We start from the raw sequence: 16,896 nt of genomic DNA, 5'->3' as shown, positions 1-16,896 counted from the left end.
GGGGGTCTTTTAGAAATCAGACCTTGATCCTTCTCAGGTTGTGATAGTGAAAAACGCCACAAAATGAATAACTGCTGAGCAGTGTGACAGTTGAGGGGCACGCAGGTCCAGGGAATTAACCCGTAACCTGGAGGGGATGTGCTCCCCCTTTGTTCCCTGCCACCTGGACCCCTGTCTTAGTTTGAGGGAAACCAAAATGTTTACCAAAACCAGAGGAGAGAATTCCTCCTCAATAATCACGTCACTCCTTATTGAATTTAAGGAAAAGGGACTTTAATTAGAAATTGGATATAAGAAGGATAACTGTTCTTAACTACTATATATATATATATATGTATATAACCAAAACTAGAACAAAAACAAACAACTACCTTGTACCTGCAAAGGGAAACCAAACCAAAACCCTTTAGATGAAACTGTGGTGCACCTGTATTTGCAGACAGCAGGGGTTGCTGCTGTGCCTCAGCTGGCAGAGAAGCAACACAACTTTTCTCCAGCAAGGCAAAGACAAAAAGCCGTCGGAGGGTCACCGACTTCTCTGAGTCACTCACGTGGAGAGACAGAGGCCAAAGAAGAGAGTAGGGTACAGCTGGCTGGGAGGTAACACCAAGTCTCCCTTGCAGATGGAAAGCTCTCCTGCTCTCTCTGACGAGCAGCACAGAGCAACAGAGTTCCACGAGGGTCATGGCTGGCCCAAAGACCAGGGCAACCCAGCTCCCCCACCACACCTTCACCAGCCCAGCGAACAGTGAGGGTTTTCTTCCCCCAGCCCCCTCAAAGCAATCAAGTCAGAATTCAAAGGAGTTGCTGCTTCCTTGTTAACCATTGGCATGGGGGGGTTGGGCATTTACTTTTTGAATTCTGTAGTGGAAGGAAGAGAATTTCTTTAACATCCAAAACTACAACACCCCCGAGATGCTCCAGAGGAGACACACAGAGACCACCAGTGAGGAACCAGAGAGAGCTTTATTACCCTGGGTAGGGGTATTTAAAGGTTTTGGTGGGATTCTAGCTACAACCAATAGAAAACCAGGGATAACAACCAACAGGAGAGGGGAAAATAGGGGGCAATAAGGGAACTTATACAAACTTTTCAAGACCAAACTCAGGCAGTCCTGGTTGGTGAGATAAGGGTCTCTCAGGGGATTTTGGGAAGAAGACAGTGACTCAGAGAAAAAAGAAAAAAGAATCCATTTTGTAACATGTATTTCCACAACTGCAAAAACTTCTGGTTTGAGGGCATTTGGGCTTGCTTCTTCATCATCTTCATGAGCCCATTTCTTACAAGATTTTTTCCATTATTGATAAGACATGTCCTCTGCCACAAAGAAGCTTTTTATCTTTTCAGCAGCAAAGGTATTTACTGACAACATTGGAGGCAAAGCCAGTTCATACTGGGCAAAAACTTGGCTAATTTGTTTGTGTAAAATGAGCAATTTCTACAGTCTTGAGTTCATACTTAACACCTCCTAATTTCCATATTAATGACTGGGCAAAATCTTGGGCAGAGCTTTCCTTTTGGCTTGAAATTTCAGTGGTGGTCTCATGACTTCGTCCCTTGGGTGGTCTTGAAGCATCTTCATCACTGTCGGACTCTTCTGTCTTTTCTTTGTTCAATGACATGACCTGTCAAACTTGTAAAATCTTGGCTTTAACTCTACAAAATCTTTACTATTTCCTCCTATTGAAGTGTCCAGCTTCCTTTAATTTATGACTTGTAATCCATGGTGCACTGGTCTCTACAACTGCTGGACAGTCTGTACCAGAACAAAGTGACTCCAGCACTTCATGCTGTTTCATGAGTTGTGGCCTTGCTGTGCAAACAACATTTTGCAAAGCAGAATTAGAAATGTCACAAAACCAGGGTTTTTTTGGTCTCTTTTCTCTTTCAGTTGAGAACTTGAGTACTTGTAGTATTTGGTATTTGCCTAATTTAACACTTTTTTTTTTCTTTCTTACCCCCCCCAGCCTTAAAGAGCTTGTGAGAAATGTCCACACTTGCCAATCAAATTTAGAGGGGACAAAGTCATTGAAGCACACCCAAGCTTTTATTTAACAAATTCAGATGGATCAGGCGTGTCCCTCTGGCCTAGGTGACAGACACAGGCCAGCAAGAAACAGGTTTTTATACCCCATTCCTGCTGGAGGTCCCTGCCCCCGTCCCTGCTGGCCAGTGCCAGGAGGTTCACAGTCTGGCCCAACACCCCACAGCCCTCCAAGGGTGTGAAAAACAAGTTGAATCCGCCTTTTTAAGCACCTAACCACTGCAAACCTAACTACACCCTCCCCCTATTCTCTTCTTTATCAGTACAGCTCCTTTAGCTTAAGCAAAACTCTGATTGTGTTTCTAACAATCTTGTGGTTCTGTCAGGATGCAAGTTCCAAACTTTACCTGGTTTGCTTTAGGAGGAATTTTTTTTTATAAAATTGTGGTCAGACTGTTTTTTGTTTCAAAGGAAGGGTTGGGGTTATCCCTGTTTGTGCTGATAAATTGCAAATGGGTGAAGGAAACTTGCTCTGCTCTGACTATCTCTGCAAATATTCTCCTTTGGGTGGAGATTAAACATGGGGAATTTCAGACTAAAATGCAAATGGTTTGGACATTTATGAGAGTGGGAAAACAGGGCCAGTTATGAGTACAGGTTTGAGTTTATAGAGGTGTTACTGCAGTCAGGATCCCCCTGGGCAGCGCTGGGGGCTGTGACAGCCTCTGTCACCCTCCTCCTGAGATCTGGGATGGTGGGAACCATCTCTTGGAGGTGGAGTGGGATTTCCTCAGCAGGATCCGATCGCAGGGGATGTTTGACATTTCCTGGCTGCAGAGCCCAGGAGAGCAGCTGGAAGCAGGTCCGTATGAAATTCTCCTCCTCCTGGTCTAGTTCTGTACTGCAAGTGCATGTGCAGAGTCACTCAGGGATATATTAATACAAAAATGTTTTGACAGCTGTATTTTAAGAAGATTTCATCTCACTGGGATCCACTCCTGCCATTTTGTAGCCCAGCAAGATAATGCCTTCATTAATTTTTTATAAGAGCAATTTAAATAAAACCTTTGATGCACTGCTGAGATTAAAAAAATATCTTTCAGCTCTGCCTGTTGATAGCAGCACTAAAAAATGGTTAGACAAGTAATGGAGCACTTGGAAAACATCCATTCTGTTTGAAGGAAATCTCCCCAGATGAACACTGCTCTTTTCTGGGTGCTTGTCTGACAGCTCATTCCAGCCATGAGTCTGGGGCTTTTTGGAAGTTCCTCTCTCTTCATTAGCTGCCATGCCATATTTTTCATAAAAATTGTTTTTAAACACTGGTCCACAAACCCTGGGAGGAGGATCTGTGGCTGTTCAAGCATTCAGGTAAAGAGGCATTAATCATTGCCAAGTTTATTCTGTGGCTTGAGGAGCACAGAACTTTGGGCAGCTGAGTCCTGCAGCTTCCCCAGGAGGGGCTGATGGTGGGGTCTGTAGGGATGTCTGGCTGACTGGGATGGACATTCTTTGCTCTGTACTGATAAAACAACACACTTGCACAGACCTAATCGCAGTGACAGTTCAGCCAGAAGGGCTGCTGGGTCTGATCTGCCTATTTTGGTGCTGTAACTGAGCTACAGAGAATTCTGAGGGCAAATTGCAACCTCTATTTGAAAGTTTCTAGGAGAAATAATAATCTGTATCACTTCCAAACTGAACTGGCTGGGCTGCAATTCCCACCCACTGGATGAAGTATTTGCCTCATCTCCAGACAGGTTTCTGGATTCTGTTCTGAAACTGCCCCAGCCTCACCCCCAAGTTTCAGTGTTTTCATAGCTGGTTACAAAGCTCAGGTTAGCCCAGACTTCTGCAGAATAAATAAACTGAGTGCTTTGGTACTTCTGCTGCAGAGCACAATCTCTCACACTCTGGCCATTTTCATGACCCTGAACTTGCCCAGTTTTTCAACACTTCATAAAAGCTAATGAAGAGAAGGGAACTTCCAAAAACCCCCCAGACATGCATAGACAAAGTGGGAACAGCATTCCAGGAGTAATTACACCAAGACCAAGTACCAAGATCTTCCTTCCTTGCTCCCACTCAGAATGCTCAGTGTAACAGCCAACCTTCACACCAGCCACGTTCAACACATCCTGCTAATTCCCTGCTGGCAGGGAGCAGCTGCACCCCAGGGATGGGGAGCCAATGGCAAGGACACCTCAGAATCTCTGAGGCAGGAAGGGATCTCAATGTCATCTTGTCCAACCCCCCTACTCAAATGAGGTCACCTAGAGCCAGTTGGCCAAAATCATGTCCAGTCAGCTTCTGAACATCTCCAAGGACCCACAACCCCTGTGGGGAGCCTGGGCCAGTGCTCAGTCACCTCCACAGTAAGAAAATTGCTCTTTTAAGTTCAGATGGAACTCCCATATTTCAGTTTGTGCCCATCACCAGTGGCCACAAGGCTGACTCCATCTCTCTACACCTGTCTCTCAGCTATTTACATTGGTGAGATCCCTCCAAGCCTCTAAGCTGGAGGCACAGCTCTCTCAGCCCTTCCTCAGGAGACACACTGCATCCCCTTATCATCTTACAGGCCCTTCACTGAACTCAGGCCATACTGCTCCTTGTAAGAGGGGCCCAGAACTGGACCCAGAACTCCAGGGATGGCCTCACCAGTGCTGAGCAGAGAGGCAGGATCATCTCCCTCAAGCTGCCAGCAAGACCCCTCTGAATGAGCTCCATACACCATTAACCTTCTTTGCCACGAGCTCATGTTGCTGTTCAGTCAATCTGGTGCCCACCAGCACCCCCAGACCCTTTCTGGGGAGCTGCTTTCCAGCAGCCAGCCCCCAGCATGTACTGGTGCACAGGACTGTTCCTCCTTGCATGCTGGACTTGGCAATTCCCCTGCTGAGCTTCCTGAGGCTCCTACCCACCCATTTCTCCCTCTGGATGGCAGCACAACCCACTGCTGCATCAGTGTTTGCAGTACCTGAGCACGGCAAGTAAGGCAAGCCCAGAGATCGTGGCCAGGACCCATTGGAAAGACAGAGATCAAGCAAAGTTCCCGGGATGATTCAGGCCCAGTCTGCAGGCTAAGATCTCGATAAACAGTGTCCATGGCCTGGCACAGCCACAGCAACCCACCAGAATTCCTCCAGCATAGCTTAGGAAGGGACTGCTACCCCAGGTCTGAGCTTAAATGGGGCTCGGAGGCCCATGGGCAGTGCAGGTGGGTGGAGGCTCCGATGTGGCTGGTCAGGGACATTAAAGCTCATCAGTGCACTCAGGGCCATGATATTCTCCCTGACTCCAACGCCTTTGCTGAATCACTGCTCCTCCTGCACAGCCCCAATACTGCTCCAGTACAACCTGCTTTGTTTCTGCTCTTGTTCATGTCATACTTCATTTGGTGTGACATCTCCTCGTTTGGAGGGTCTTGATCACCTCATTTTAACCCTGAATCCCACACCAAAGTGTCACTGCTTCCCACCACCTCTTTCTGCCACCTTGTTGTGCTTTTCCTCCTTCCTCTAGAAGGTTCTCCTCTTCTTTTGCCTTTTGATGTCAGTGAAATGGCAAGTCTATTAGAGACAGGTGGAGAACATGACAACACAATTGTAATTTTTCTTTCAGGTTGCTGTAACAAAAAAAATCATTCTCTAGCCAATAAAATGCTCTACATGATTTTGTAACTTCACATTTTTGATCTTAAGTACATCCTTGAAGGACCAGAAATCAAACTCTTGGGGATGTTTTTGAGGGACTGACACCTTTTCAAATAGTGCTGCTCATCCATGCAAGTATCAAGTCCCCTGAGGTGCCCCAGGGTCTCTCTGTTTTCAGTGCAGGGAGGGGGACAGCCAGAGAAAGACACTGCATCCACTGAGGCTGTCAGGAGTCCTGCAGACCCCATTTCCAGCTGTGCTGTGCTCTTTCACACACTAAACCCATGTTGTATTATGCTGCTCCTTCCATCTTTTATTGCTGCACAACGGGAAGCAACTGAGAAGAACATGTTGAGTTTCTCATCTTGGCTTTTGTTTCATTTGCTTCTGTTCTGAACTCTTGGCTCCCACCTCTTTTCACTTTCTCTGTCTCCTCATGAACCAGAAAAAGGGTTGTTCTCTCTCTGTCCCTTCCAGCTGCATCTCCCCATAGCTCCCTGCTTGCCTGGAATATCACAGTGTTTCTGCTTGGAATTACTGCCCTGAAACAGAGCAAGCAGCAGCTCCAGCCTGCAGCAGCCACCAGCACCAATTGCTCATTGTTGTTTTTCAAAGGAAAACTAGAACAGTCCTTGCATATTTTTACCAGTCTATAAAGGATTATTTCCATTGCCAGGCATTTTAAAGTCCAGATATTCATTAGAGTTCAGAATGTTTCCCACTGATCTGTATGTCTGTAGTGTGTCTGATTGCACGAGTTGCCTGGTACATATTTCAAGTCCTTTTGTTTTGAAATTTGTTTCTAAAGTCCTTCAATTAATTTTGCAAGATTTTTCATACTCTGAGTACCTTGTGACAGATCAATAATTAACCATCATTATTCACTCAGCTTGCCCAGCAAATGGATTTGTCATACCCATATTTGGCCTGAAATTACATGTGTTCAAGTGTAGTTTTATTTATCTGGCAAAGCTCCGTTTCACAACAAAAGACCTGGAGCAGGATGGCTGGGCACTGTTCTTGTTCCTGGGGCAGATTTCAGTCTTTTTTGGAAAGACTTGGACATGAAAACAGGCCCCTGCAAGGAAGATGAGAAGATAGATAGGGATTTTCATGGTTTGGGGGAAGTAAGAGCATGGTTGAGTAAGAAAATGGAATGTACAGTAGAAGTTCTGGAGCAGTTCCTTGCCATGTTTTGCTCTGTGTGATCTGAGCTGAGCACGAGATCTCCCTTCCTCCTCCTTCAGCCTTCCCACATGGAAGGCCCCGTGGTTCCCTACCATTATCTTCTGCTTTAACATATTTTTCCCCAAGAACACTTGGCTTTATGAAACAGAAAAGGGGAGCCCTCAGAAATGCTTCTTTCCAGGCTAGATAGCCAGAGCTCTCCTTAGTTTTACAGCCCAATTTTAGAAAATATTTCCAGGGGATTCATGCTGTGCAAGCTCTAATGTAGCCAACCCCTTGGGGCTTTCATTACTCTCTCTGCCAGCTTCATTAAACATCATTTCATACAGGCCACTGCAGAGTTCTGCAGGAAGTGGAGAGACAGCTTTTTTAGGTCAGAGACAAGCTTGGTGAGCTCATATCTTATCCGTAAGTCTGTCCCCATGGCCTAGAAACTGTAGTACTACAACCATGTGTGCCTGTCCATCATGAGGTGGCCAAAACCCACATGGGAGCACTCATGGTAAAGGCAGAGAGAGAAGCACCTCACACCCCTGCAAGGCTTCCCTGGGAAGGAAGGCTGGAGAACATCTGCTCAGGGAAGAGGTGTTGGTTTAGGGAGAAGCAGCGTGTTCAGATGGCAAGAGAACTGCAAAGGGTTCAGTCATGAGGCTGAGGCTGAGAGGAACAGCAGTCAGTGAGACTCAGGATGTGTGGAAGGCTCAGGAATTCCAGGGAGAAACCCCATGGCTGCACCCTGGAGAGGAGGAGACTTGAGGGAGCCACGTGGAGCTGCAAACACTTCAGCATGATGTCTAGAGACACCTTACAGATGGGGCTGGGCTTGGATTGGGATTACCCTCCTGCACTGCCCGAGACAAAAACAGTTTGTGCAGCCCACCAAAGGCAGGGAACAACCATCCCCAACTGCACCTGCTCCCACATCCAAGGCTCGGGGGGCTCAGCATGGGGGGAGCACCTACTGGTGTACAGAAGCACAGAAGTACTAAGAGCTGATTCATGTTATTCTGGTTTTATTTTCAAATTACTTTTCAGTAGAATTAGATTATGAAGTAGCAAATCTAATTTACTAGAAAGGAACTTCAGCACTTGCTTAGGAGTGGTTTTTCCATGGTTTATGGTTTATAAGCAGGATGCCAGGTAGTGATGTCAGTAAAAACTATCTCCTGGTGCCTAAGCTGGGGATGTTTGAAGTGTCTCGTGCACACGAGCTGAGGCTGGGCAGAACAATACCAAGGGTGTGTAGCATGCAGGAAAAACACCCTACCTTGTTTGACCTTGGTTGCTGGAACTTGTTTAAATGATGACATCATTTCAGCTCTTCTTTACAAAGCTGCTTTAGACAAATTTTTAATCCCCCTTTTTCTGTTCATTTATTTAGCTGACTTTCATTTGTAAACCTGGGATTAAAAAAATCATTTCTACAGAATTATAGCAAACCTGTGCTTTGTCTGGTTGCTGGTTTATTTAAGATACTAATAATCCTCCCATTCAGATGCTTCACACTTCTAAAGCTGGTGAAATTGTGCTGACCTTCCCTTGCTGGTTTATATCAACTTAGACAGAAGAGCCTCCACTGTGGGAGAGCAGGATCAGTGGTGTGGGTTGTGTGTCACAGGAAAGTGCAAGTGTGCAGCTTCTCTTGATGTCACAGAGGGCAGGGCTGGTGGAAGAAATCAAGGCATTTAACCTCCACACTGGTGTTCCTGAGGGTATGAGATGGTGGTAGCATATTTATGGTCTTGGAGAAAAAACGACAGCATGAATGGATGCTCAGTCACAGGAATTCTGGGCAAGAGCTTTGGCTGTGTGGTCGGACAAGGAAGACTGTGACTCTGAGAATCTCCAGGTTTTAGGAATGGCCTGTGTTGGAGGACTTGGAGAGTGGGAAGGATGCCTGATATACAGTGTGAACAGCAGGCAAAAGGCTCCTGATGTGCCAGAGCACTTTAAAAGGAGAGAGAAAATGTCAAATTCTGGATTAGGAATGCTGTGTGAGTTCCATCCCATTTGTCCTGGCAATAAGAGACACACAAGATACTGAGAAAAAGTTTAGAACAGTTCATGAGTCTTTACAGAAAGAGAAGCTGAATTTTCTTTCTCCAAAGATTACACAGTGAGGTGTGGAAGGAGAAGAGGAGGGAGACAAAGAGGGAACTAGGAAGAAGGAGGGAGAAACCAACTGTCTGAGCTTTGCTGGTGTAAAAATCTTCAGGTGGGGTGTATTTGCTTACTGCCCATCTCACAGGAAGAGTGAGGCTCTGACAACCCCAGGTGAGAAAGCTTGCTTTGAACCTGCCTGCAGAAGATGGTAAGGGGGTTGCAGCTGTAACTCAGATCTCTCTTTGATCTCCAGGTTCTCACTCCTAAGTGATGCTTCCATAGGTATAACATTTCACAGGGAGAGAACATGAACCAAATGGTCTGCACACACTGTGGGAATCCCACTGGAATTCTGTGAGCTTCTGAGGACACCAACTTGCCTCTCTGCTACTGCTTCTCAAACATTTGGGCTCACTGAAAGAGAGACTTCACCTTCTTTTTTCTATGTGTGCACCACTAGTTTTGCAGATGCTATCACTTTTTATCATGGAGATACAAAGGAAGTGATACTGTCAGGGGATTAATTTTCTACTCACAGTCTTTGATTCTGTCTCACTTTTATCCCTAGGGCTGGGAACAATGGGTCGAGGCATTGTGACTTGTCTGGTTAAGGCCAACATCCCTGTGGTAGCCCTGGAGCAGAATCTGGAGTATCTGGACGTGGGAAGAAAAGCTGTCATGCTCCTTTTGGAACGTGAGGCAAAGAAAATGGAGCAGGATGCCCAGGCCTTGGATTTCCATAACCCTGCACGGCTCCAGTTCACCGTGGACTTTGATTTGTTGCGGGATGTAGATCTGGTCATCGAGGCTGTGTTTGAGGACATGGCACTAAAGAAGGAAATATTCCACAAGCTGTCAAGGATCTGCAAGCCAGAGGCCTTGCTGTGCACAAACACATCAGCCCTGGACATCGACGAGATAGCCTCTGCCACGAGCCGCCCGCAGCAGGTCATTGGCACCCACTTCTTCTCCCCTGCTCACGTGATGAGGCTGCTGGAGATCATCTACGGCCGCCACACGTCCCCCACGGCCATCGCCACGGCCATGCAGCTGGCCAGAGCACTCAGGAAGGTGGGGGTGGTGGTGGGGAACTGTTTTGGGTTTGTTGGGAATCGGATGATGTTCCCCTACGTAGAACAGGCAGTTTTCCTTTTAGAGGAAGGGAGCAGACCAGAAGAAGTAGACCAGGTTCTTGAGGATTTCGGGTTTAAGATAGGCCCTTTCCGCATGTCTGACCTGGCGGGGCTGGACGTGGGCTGGCGCTCCCGGCAGGGCCAGGGGCTCACGGGGCCCTCGGTGCCCGCGGGGACGCCGGCGCGGCAGCGGCGCGGCCGCAGGTACAGCCCCGTGCCAGACCTGCTGTGCGAGAGCGGCCGCTTCGGGCAGAAATCCGGCACGGGCTGGTACCGGTACGAGAGGGCTGGGGGCAGGACAGCCACGCCAGACCCCTGGGTGCACAGCCTGCTGGCACAGTACAGGCACACCCACGGCATCCGGCCCCGCCGCATAGACCAGGAGGAGATCCTGGAGCGCTGCTTGTTCGCCCTCATCAACGAAGGGTTTGCCATCCTGGCTGAGGGGATAGCAGCGGGCCCGGAGCACCTGGATGTGATTTACATCAATGGCTACGGGTGGCCGAGGCACAGGGGCGGCCCCATGTTCTACGCCGCCACCGTGGGGCTGCCCCGTGTGCTGGCCAGGCTGCAGCACCACTCCCAGGCACACCCTGACGTCCCTGGGCTACGGCCCAGTGCCTTCCTGGAGAAGCTGGTGGCTATGGGGAACCCTCCCCTCAAAGAATGGATGTCCTACCTCAGCCAGCAGAGCCCCAGGCTGTGATTCCACTGATGGAGGCTGATCTCACAGAATCAGTGCTGTAATTGCACTGCCTTTTCCAATCAAACCCACAGTGCTATGAGCTCATAAACAATGTCACAAACCTTTCTGGGCCTTTGGAGGGAATAACTTTGGTCCATGACTGCTCTCAGTCCCCCTCCTGCTGCAGGTGACCACTGTCTTCCTCCATCCTCAGCCCCAGCCTCCCCACCTTCTTCTCACACTGCCTAGTAAAGGCCCATCCCATTTTGTGCTGTCTCCAGGCTGTCACAGCTGTCCATCTCTTCCAGTGTGTCTTTAGGGAAGCCATGGAAGAGCATCCACAGCCCACAGTGCAAATCATGGTGGGAGCCAAGAGAGACATGATCACAAATCACCCAAAACTGGCTGGATGTACCAGATCCTGCCTTCAGTCTGTTCCCAGTTTGTTCAGTCCTTTCCTGTGCAGCCCACCTGCACTGGATTCCCTGGATCTCCCACAGACAGCCAGCTGGAGCCTGTTCTCTTCCTGCTGTTCTGGGAGAGCTGGCTCAAGAGTGCAGCACCTTGCAGAGGTGAAGTCAAATGAAGTGGAGAGAGGAAGCCTGGGTAGAGAGCAAGGGGCAGGGTTGGTATTGTCCCTCCTCCCTGCAGCAGGGGAGACTCCAATAAATGCCAGCAGAGCCACAAATACATCAACCTGACTGCCATGCCCTGTGGTGTTGGCTCATGACTGGCCTTCTGCATCCAGACTCCATCCTCCCTTACCATTATCTCCACCTGGTGTTGTCCAAGCAGAAACATCTTCTGGCATCTCTTAAGTGTGGAAATGTGTTGCCACCACATCTTGCCTGCCGGTAGCTCCCAGGTCTTGGGGCTCAGCGGGCTCTAATTGACCAGATCCAAACATGACCTGGCACTGACCAGGTTTTCACATGGGCAGAAGGCACACTGAGAAGGGCACAAGAGCTGTGCAGGCACAGATACTGGTGCAGGCAGGCAGGGAGTGACAGATCTCTAGCAGAGCGCAGAGCAGAGGAAGAAGGAGCCAAACCTGCTCCGGGCTTTGGGACAAAGTCTCCCATTTTATGTCTCTAGTGAATGTATCTTCCAGTCTGGTGTGGGGACTAGGTTGGCCTGGGTTCCCTTCTCAGGGACACTGGATGTCTAACTTTTGATTTTAATTTAATAAAACCACTTTGATTATCTAATGACAGATGATGTGGTATCATACGGGGTTGCAGAAAAAGGGAAATGTGCTTGTTCCTTGTTTTTTCTCCATTGCTTCTCTACATGGTAGAGTTAGATAACTTTCCTGTTTGTGGAGGGGTTTGTATCTTGAGAAGGCTGCATGCCTCTTATTCTTTCCTTCAGTATGTTCTTATTTTCCCTTTGTCCACTCCTGTCCATCAGTGGGTGAGGGTGCAAAACCGAGGGCGGGAAACCCTTCAGAAGTCCCAAGCCAACACAAGGCCCTGGTTCCAGGGAGGCCTTTCCTGCAGGAGCAGAGAAGGGCTCACTGTGGCACAGCAACCCACTGCAGTCCAGCCAAGTCCCGTGTGCAGGGCCAGGAGCAGCCCCAGGGTGGGTGCAGAGCTGCTCCCTCCATGCCACAGTACACACCGGCCCTGCTGCTGCTGCTGCGGGTGCTGAGGGGACACCCACAGGACAGCTCCAGAGACGAGGCACTGCCCACACACCCTCGCTGTGCTGTGCCTTGGGCCAGGGTGTTCTCTGATCATAGAATCATAGAATCACAGAATCAGTTGGGTTGGAAAAGACCTCTGAGATCAAGTCCAGCCCTTGGTCCAACTCCAGTCCCTTCACCAGATCATGGCACTCAGTGCCACGGCCAAGCTCAGTTGAAAAACCTCCAGGGATGGGGAATCCACCCCCTCTCTGGGCAGCCCATTCCAATGCCTGAGCACTCTCTCTGCAAAGAATTTCTTTCTGCTCTCCAACTTCAATTTCCCCTGGCAGAGCTTGAGCCCATCGTGCCCCCTTGTCCTATTGCTGAGTGCCTGGGAGAAGAGACCAACCCCCACCTGGCCAGAACTTCCCTTCAGGCAGTTCCAGACAGTGCTGAGGTCACCTCTGAGCCTCCTCTTCTCCAGGCTGAGCCCCCCCAGCTCCCTCAGCCTCTCCCCACAGCACTTGTGCTCCAGTCCCTTCTCCAGCCTCGTTGCTCTTCTCTGGCCCCGCTCCAGCCCCTCAATCTCTTTCCTGAACTGAGGGGCCCAGAACTGAACACAACACTCAAGGTGTGGCCTCCCCAAGGCAGAGTCCAGGGGAAGGGTCACTGCCCTGGGCCTGCTGGCCACGCTAGTTTGGATCCAGGCCAGGATCCCCTTGGCCTTCTCGGCCACCTGGGCACACTGGTGGCTCCTGTTGAGCTTCCTGTCCCTCAGTCCCCCCAGGTCCCTCTGCCTGGCTGCTCTCCAGCCACTCTGTGCCCAGCCTGGAGCGCTGCAGGGCTTGGGGTGGCCAAAGGGCAGGACCTGCACTTGGCCTTGTTGAACTTCATCCCATTGCAATCAGCCCATCTCTCCAGTCTCTCCAGATCCTTCTGCAGAGCCCTCCTGCCTTCCAGCAGGTCAACACTCCCTCCCAACTTGGTGTCATCAGCAAATTTGCTGCTGATGGACTCAATCCCCTCATCTAAATCATCACTAAAGATGTTAAACAGGACTGGACCCAACACAGACCCCTGGGGACACCACTGGTGACCAGCTGGACACAGCCCCGTTCACCAGCACTCTCTGGGCCCTCCAGCCAGCTCCTAACCCAGCAGAGGGTACAGTTATCCAAGCCAGTTTTTCCAGGAGTATATTATGGGAGACAGTGCCAAAGGCCTTGCTGAAGTCTAGACAGACCACATGGCATGGCCTGGGAGAGGGCAGCTCCCTTGGGTGGCAGCGTGTCCCAGAGGGCACAGCGCGACCTTCCTCTGCAGAGCCAGGAGCTGACCCCGCAGCCAAAACGCCTCTCCTGCCCCGCAGCCCCTTTGTGCTGGTGCACCCGAGGTGCCTCTTCCTTCCCCTGCTCAGGAACTGCTGAGAGCAGCGCTGTTCGCACCGGGAGTGTCTCTCCTGCCACAAGTTCATTTGTGAATTCCCATCGACCAAAGCAGCGCGGCATCGATTGTTGTGTCAGCCTGACGTGCCAGCAGCCCGCGGTGACATTGCTGTCGCCGAGAGGTCGCGGTCGCGGCTCAAGTAGTGCGGGGCAGTGCGGGGCGGGGCAGTGCGGGGCAGTGCGGGAGCAGTGCGGGGCGGGGCGGGGCAGTGCAGGAGCAGTGCGGGGCGGGGCGGGGCAGTGCGGGGCGGGGCAGTGCGGGGCAGGGCAGTGAGAGGACAGTGCGGGGCGGGGCAGTGCGGGAGCAGTGCGGGAGCAGTGCGGGAGCAGTGCGGAGCGGGGCGGGGCAATGCGGGGCGGGGCAGTGCGGGGCAGTGCGGGAGCAGTGCGGGAGCAGTGCGGAGCGGGGCGGGGCAGTGCGGGGCAGGGCAGTGAGGGGGCAGTGCGGGAGCAGTGCGGAGCGGGGCGGGGCAGTGCGGGGCAGGGCAGTGAGAGGACAGTGCGGGGCGGGGCGGGGCAGTGCGGGGCAGTGCGGTAGCAGGGCAGTGAGGGGGCAGTGCGGGAGCAGTGCGGAGGCAGTGCGGGAGCAGTGCGGGGCGGGGCGGGGCAGTGCGGGAGCAGTGCGGGGCGGGGCGGGGCAGTGTGGGAGCAGTGCGGGAGCAGTGCGGGGAGGGGCGGGGCATGCGGGGCGGGGCAGTGCGGGGCGGGGCAGTGCGGGAGCAGTGCGGAGCGGGGCGGGGCAGTGCGGGGCAGGGCAGTGAGAGGACAGTGCGGGGCGGGGCGGGGCAGTGCGGGGCAGTGCGGTAGCAGGGCAGTGAGGGGGCAGTGCGGGAGCAGTGCGGAGCGGGGCGGGGCAGTGCGGAGGCAGTGCGGGAGCAGTGCGGGGCGAGGCAGTGCGGGGCGGGGCCGGGGCGGTGAGGGGCAGTGCGGGAGCAGTGCGGAGCGGGGCGGGGCAGTGCGGAGGCAGTGCGGGAGCAGTGCGGGGCGAGGCAGTGCGGGGCGGGGCCGGGGCGGTGAGGGGCAGTGCGGGAGCAGTGCGGGGCGGGACGGGGCAGTGAGAGGACAGTGCGGGGCGGGACGGGGCAGTGCGGGGGCAGTGCGGGGCGAGGCAGTGCGGGGCGGGGCCGGGGCGGTGAGGGGCAGTGCGGGAGCAGTGCGGAGCGGGGCGGGGCAGTGCGGAGGCAGTGCGGGAGCAGTGTGGGGCAGTCCCGGCCCTGGACCGCTCCGCTCCCGGCGGGGCCAGCGCGGCCAAAGGGCAGCCGCGGCTCCTTGGCCCTGGCCCTGGCCCTGGCCCTGAACCTGAACCTGAATCAGCCCTGCAGCCCTCGGTGCTGCTGACAGGCAGCCCAAGCAGAAAGCACCACCCTGCTCTGTGAGCCTCTTCGGTAAGTTGTTAAAGTAACAGCCTTGCACGGTCCCCATCAGCTCAAATGTGCAGTGATGCCAGAAATATGCCCATGAGTGAAATGTTTCTTCATTTAACAGGAGAGAACACAGCCCCCCGCAGAAGAGAACTTGCTAACCACTTGGTACAGGATTAGTTCCCCCACCTGTCTTTTTAAACCAGTTATTTTCATTCAATGGGAAAATATCTGTAAAAAATGTTTTCCAGGTAAAAGCATCCCTATGGACGAGGAATGTCCCGCTCTGCTCTGCTCACTCTGCCCATCTGCCCCTTCCTGAGCTGAGGTTGGGCAGTTCTCAGCACGGTGAGGTCTCGGTGACACACAATGCGAGCCGGCTCCGGTTCCCCTCAGTCTCTGGGTCCTGCACTGCTTTCCTGGGAGTTCGTGGCTGCACGTCTGCCTCTCTGCACAGCAGGGTGCTCGCTCTCAGGCTGCGGAGATCCGGCTGCTCCCGCGGCCCGCGGCCCCTCGCAGGCAGCTGCAGGATTGTTAGACGTCTTTAATTAAGTCGCTGAACTCTGCCAGTGCAGCAGATGCCTCCATTAACTGCTCAGCCACGGGCATTTTGCAAAACAGTGGTGAATGGGAGTGCACCAAAGGAGAGGAATTGCTTCAGCTTTGATCAGAGGCCCCTGCAGCGCTGGGCCTTCAAAGGCAGGCAGAGAGCTGTGTGCCCCAGGCGTGACAGGAGTGTGTCCTGCCGTGCCCAAAACACATGGGGCCCGCGGGGCTTGTCAGGAGCACCTACCCCTGTCCTGTAACCCACAGCTCACCTTCCTTCACTGTGTTTCTTTTGAACAGCTCTGGAGATGGAGGGCTTTGTGCAGCAGGAGATCTGTCAGTTCCCCTGGGGCCTGGGGTCTCGTGGGAGCTGAGCTTTGTCCCCTGTTTGCTGCTGCTGGGCTCCAGGGAACAGGAGGACAACAGGACAGCTTCGAAGAAACACCTGGATTTGCAATCGGTTTCTCCTCCGCTCACAAACAGCTGAGCAAGGTCCTGGATATTTGCAGATTTCAGTGGGATTTTGGCAAAGCAAAGGCAGGTGAGCCTCAAGGAGTGAGTCAGAATATCCTCTTTCCAGCGTAATGAGCCCTGGAGGCATTTAAGGTGTGAAGCTCCCCCAGTTCTTGTGACCAGCACCAAGGAAGGCTCACAGCCTCTGCTCAGTGCAGCTGGGCACCCATTTCCTGCCCAGTTAGGCTCAGTTTAACAGGTCCAGCCCCAACTTCCATATGCCAGGAGGTGAGGGCATAAGCTGGGACACAGCTGTGTGTGCCCAGGGCTTGCCTGGCACTGGGGTGGGCAGAAGGGGACACGGAAGGGCAGGAGAGGCAGCAGCAGGACAGGTGCTGGCTGCCCGTGTGCCCTGCTGTGATGGGAGCCAACTGCAGTGTGGGTGGGTGTTCCGGGCTCCCACTCTGGCACCAGCCCCTCTGCCAAGGCAAAGAGCCTGTTCCGCTCCTGGCAGCGAGGGAGGGAGTTCAGAAGGAACAGCAGGACCATTTAGTGCAGACTTCATTACCACCAGCCCCTCACCATGCAGCCTGTTACACTCCATCCTCCAGCGCCTTTGCTTTGGGGGAAAGGTGCTCTGGGTGTGCAGCTGGGGAGCCTTTTGTGCAGGAAAAGCACATGGCAGGTGGGTTTGGCAGCATGGCCAGGGCACAG

At 52.4% G+C, this 16,896-nt stretch overlaps 1 protein-coding gene across 3 annotated transcripts in view; it reads left to right on the top strand.

The window, feature by feature from the left end:
- Window positions 1-11,958, top strand: part of EHHADH (enoyl-CoA hydratase and 3-hydroxyacyl CoA dehydrogenase) — a 34,625-nt gene extending 22,667 nt beyond the window's left edge. For all 3 annotated transcript variants that reach the window (XM_071566447.1, XM_071566446.1, XM_071566448.1), the window contains exon 7: window positions 9,501-11,958. In XM_071566447.1, coding sequence (XP_071422548.1) covers window positions 9,501-10,771 — 1,271 coding nt within the window. In that variant the 3' untranslated portion in view covers window positions 10,772-11,958. The remainder of the gene's footprint in view (window positions 1-9,500) is intronic.
- Window positions 11,959-16,896: the final 4,938 nt, after the last annotated feature.

This window comes from Pithys albifrons, chromosome 11, assembly GCF_047495875.1.
Source record: "Pithys albifrons albifrons isolate INPA30051 chromosome 11, PitAlb_v1, whole genome shotgun sequence".
Taxonomy (NCBI): Eukaryota; Metazoa; Chordata; class Aves; order Passeriformes; family Thamnophilidae; genus Pithys; species Pithys albifrons.
The sequence above is the reverse complement of the archived record's forward strand: the minus strand, read 5'-3'. Positions and strand labels throughout refer to the sequence as shown.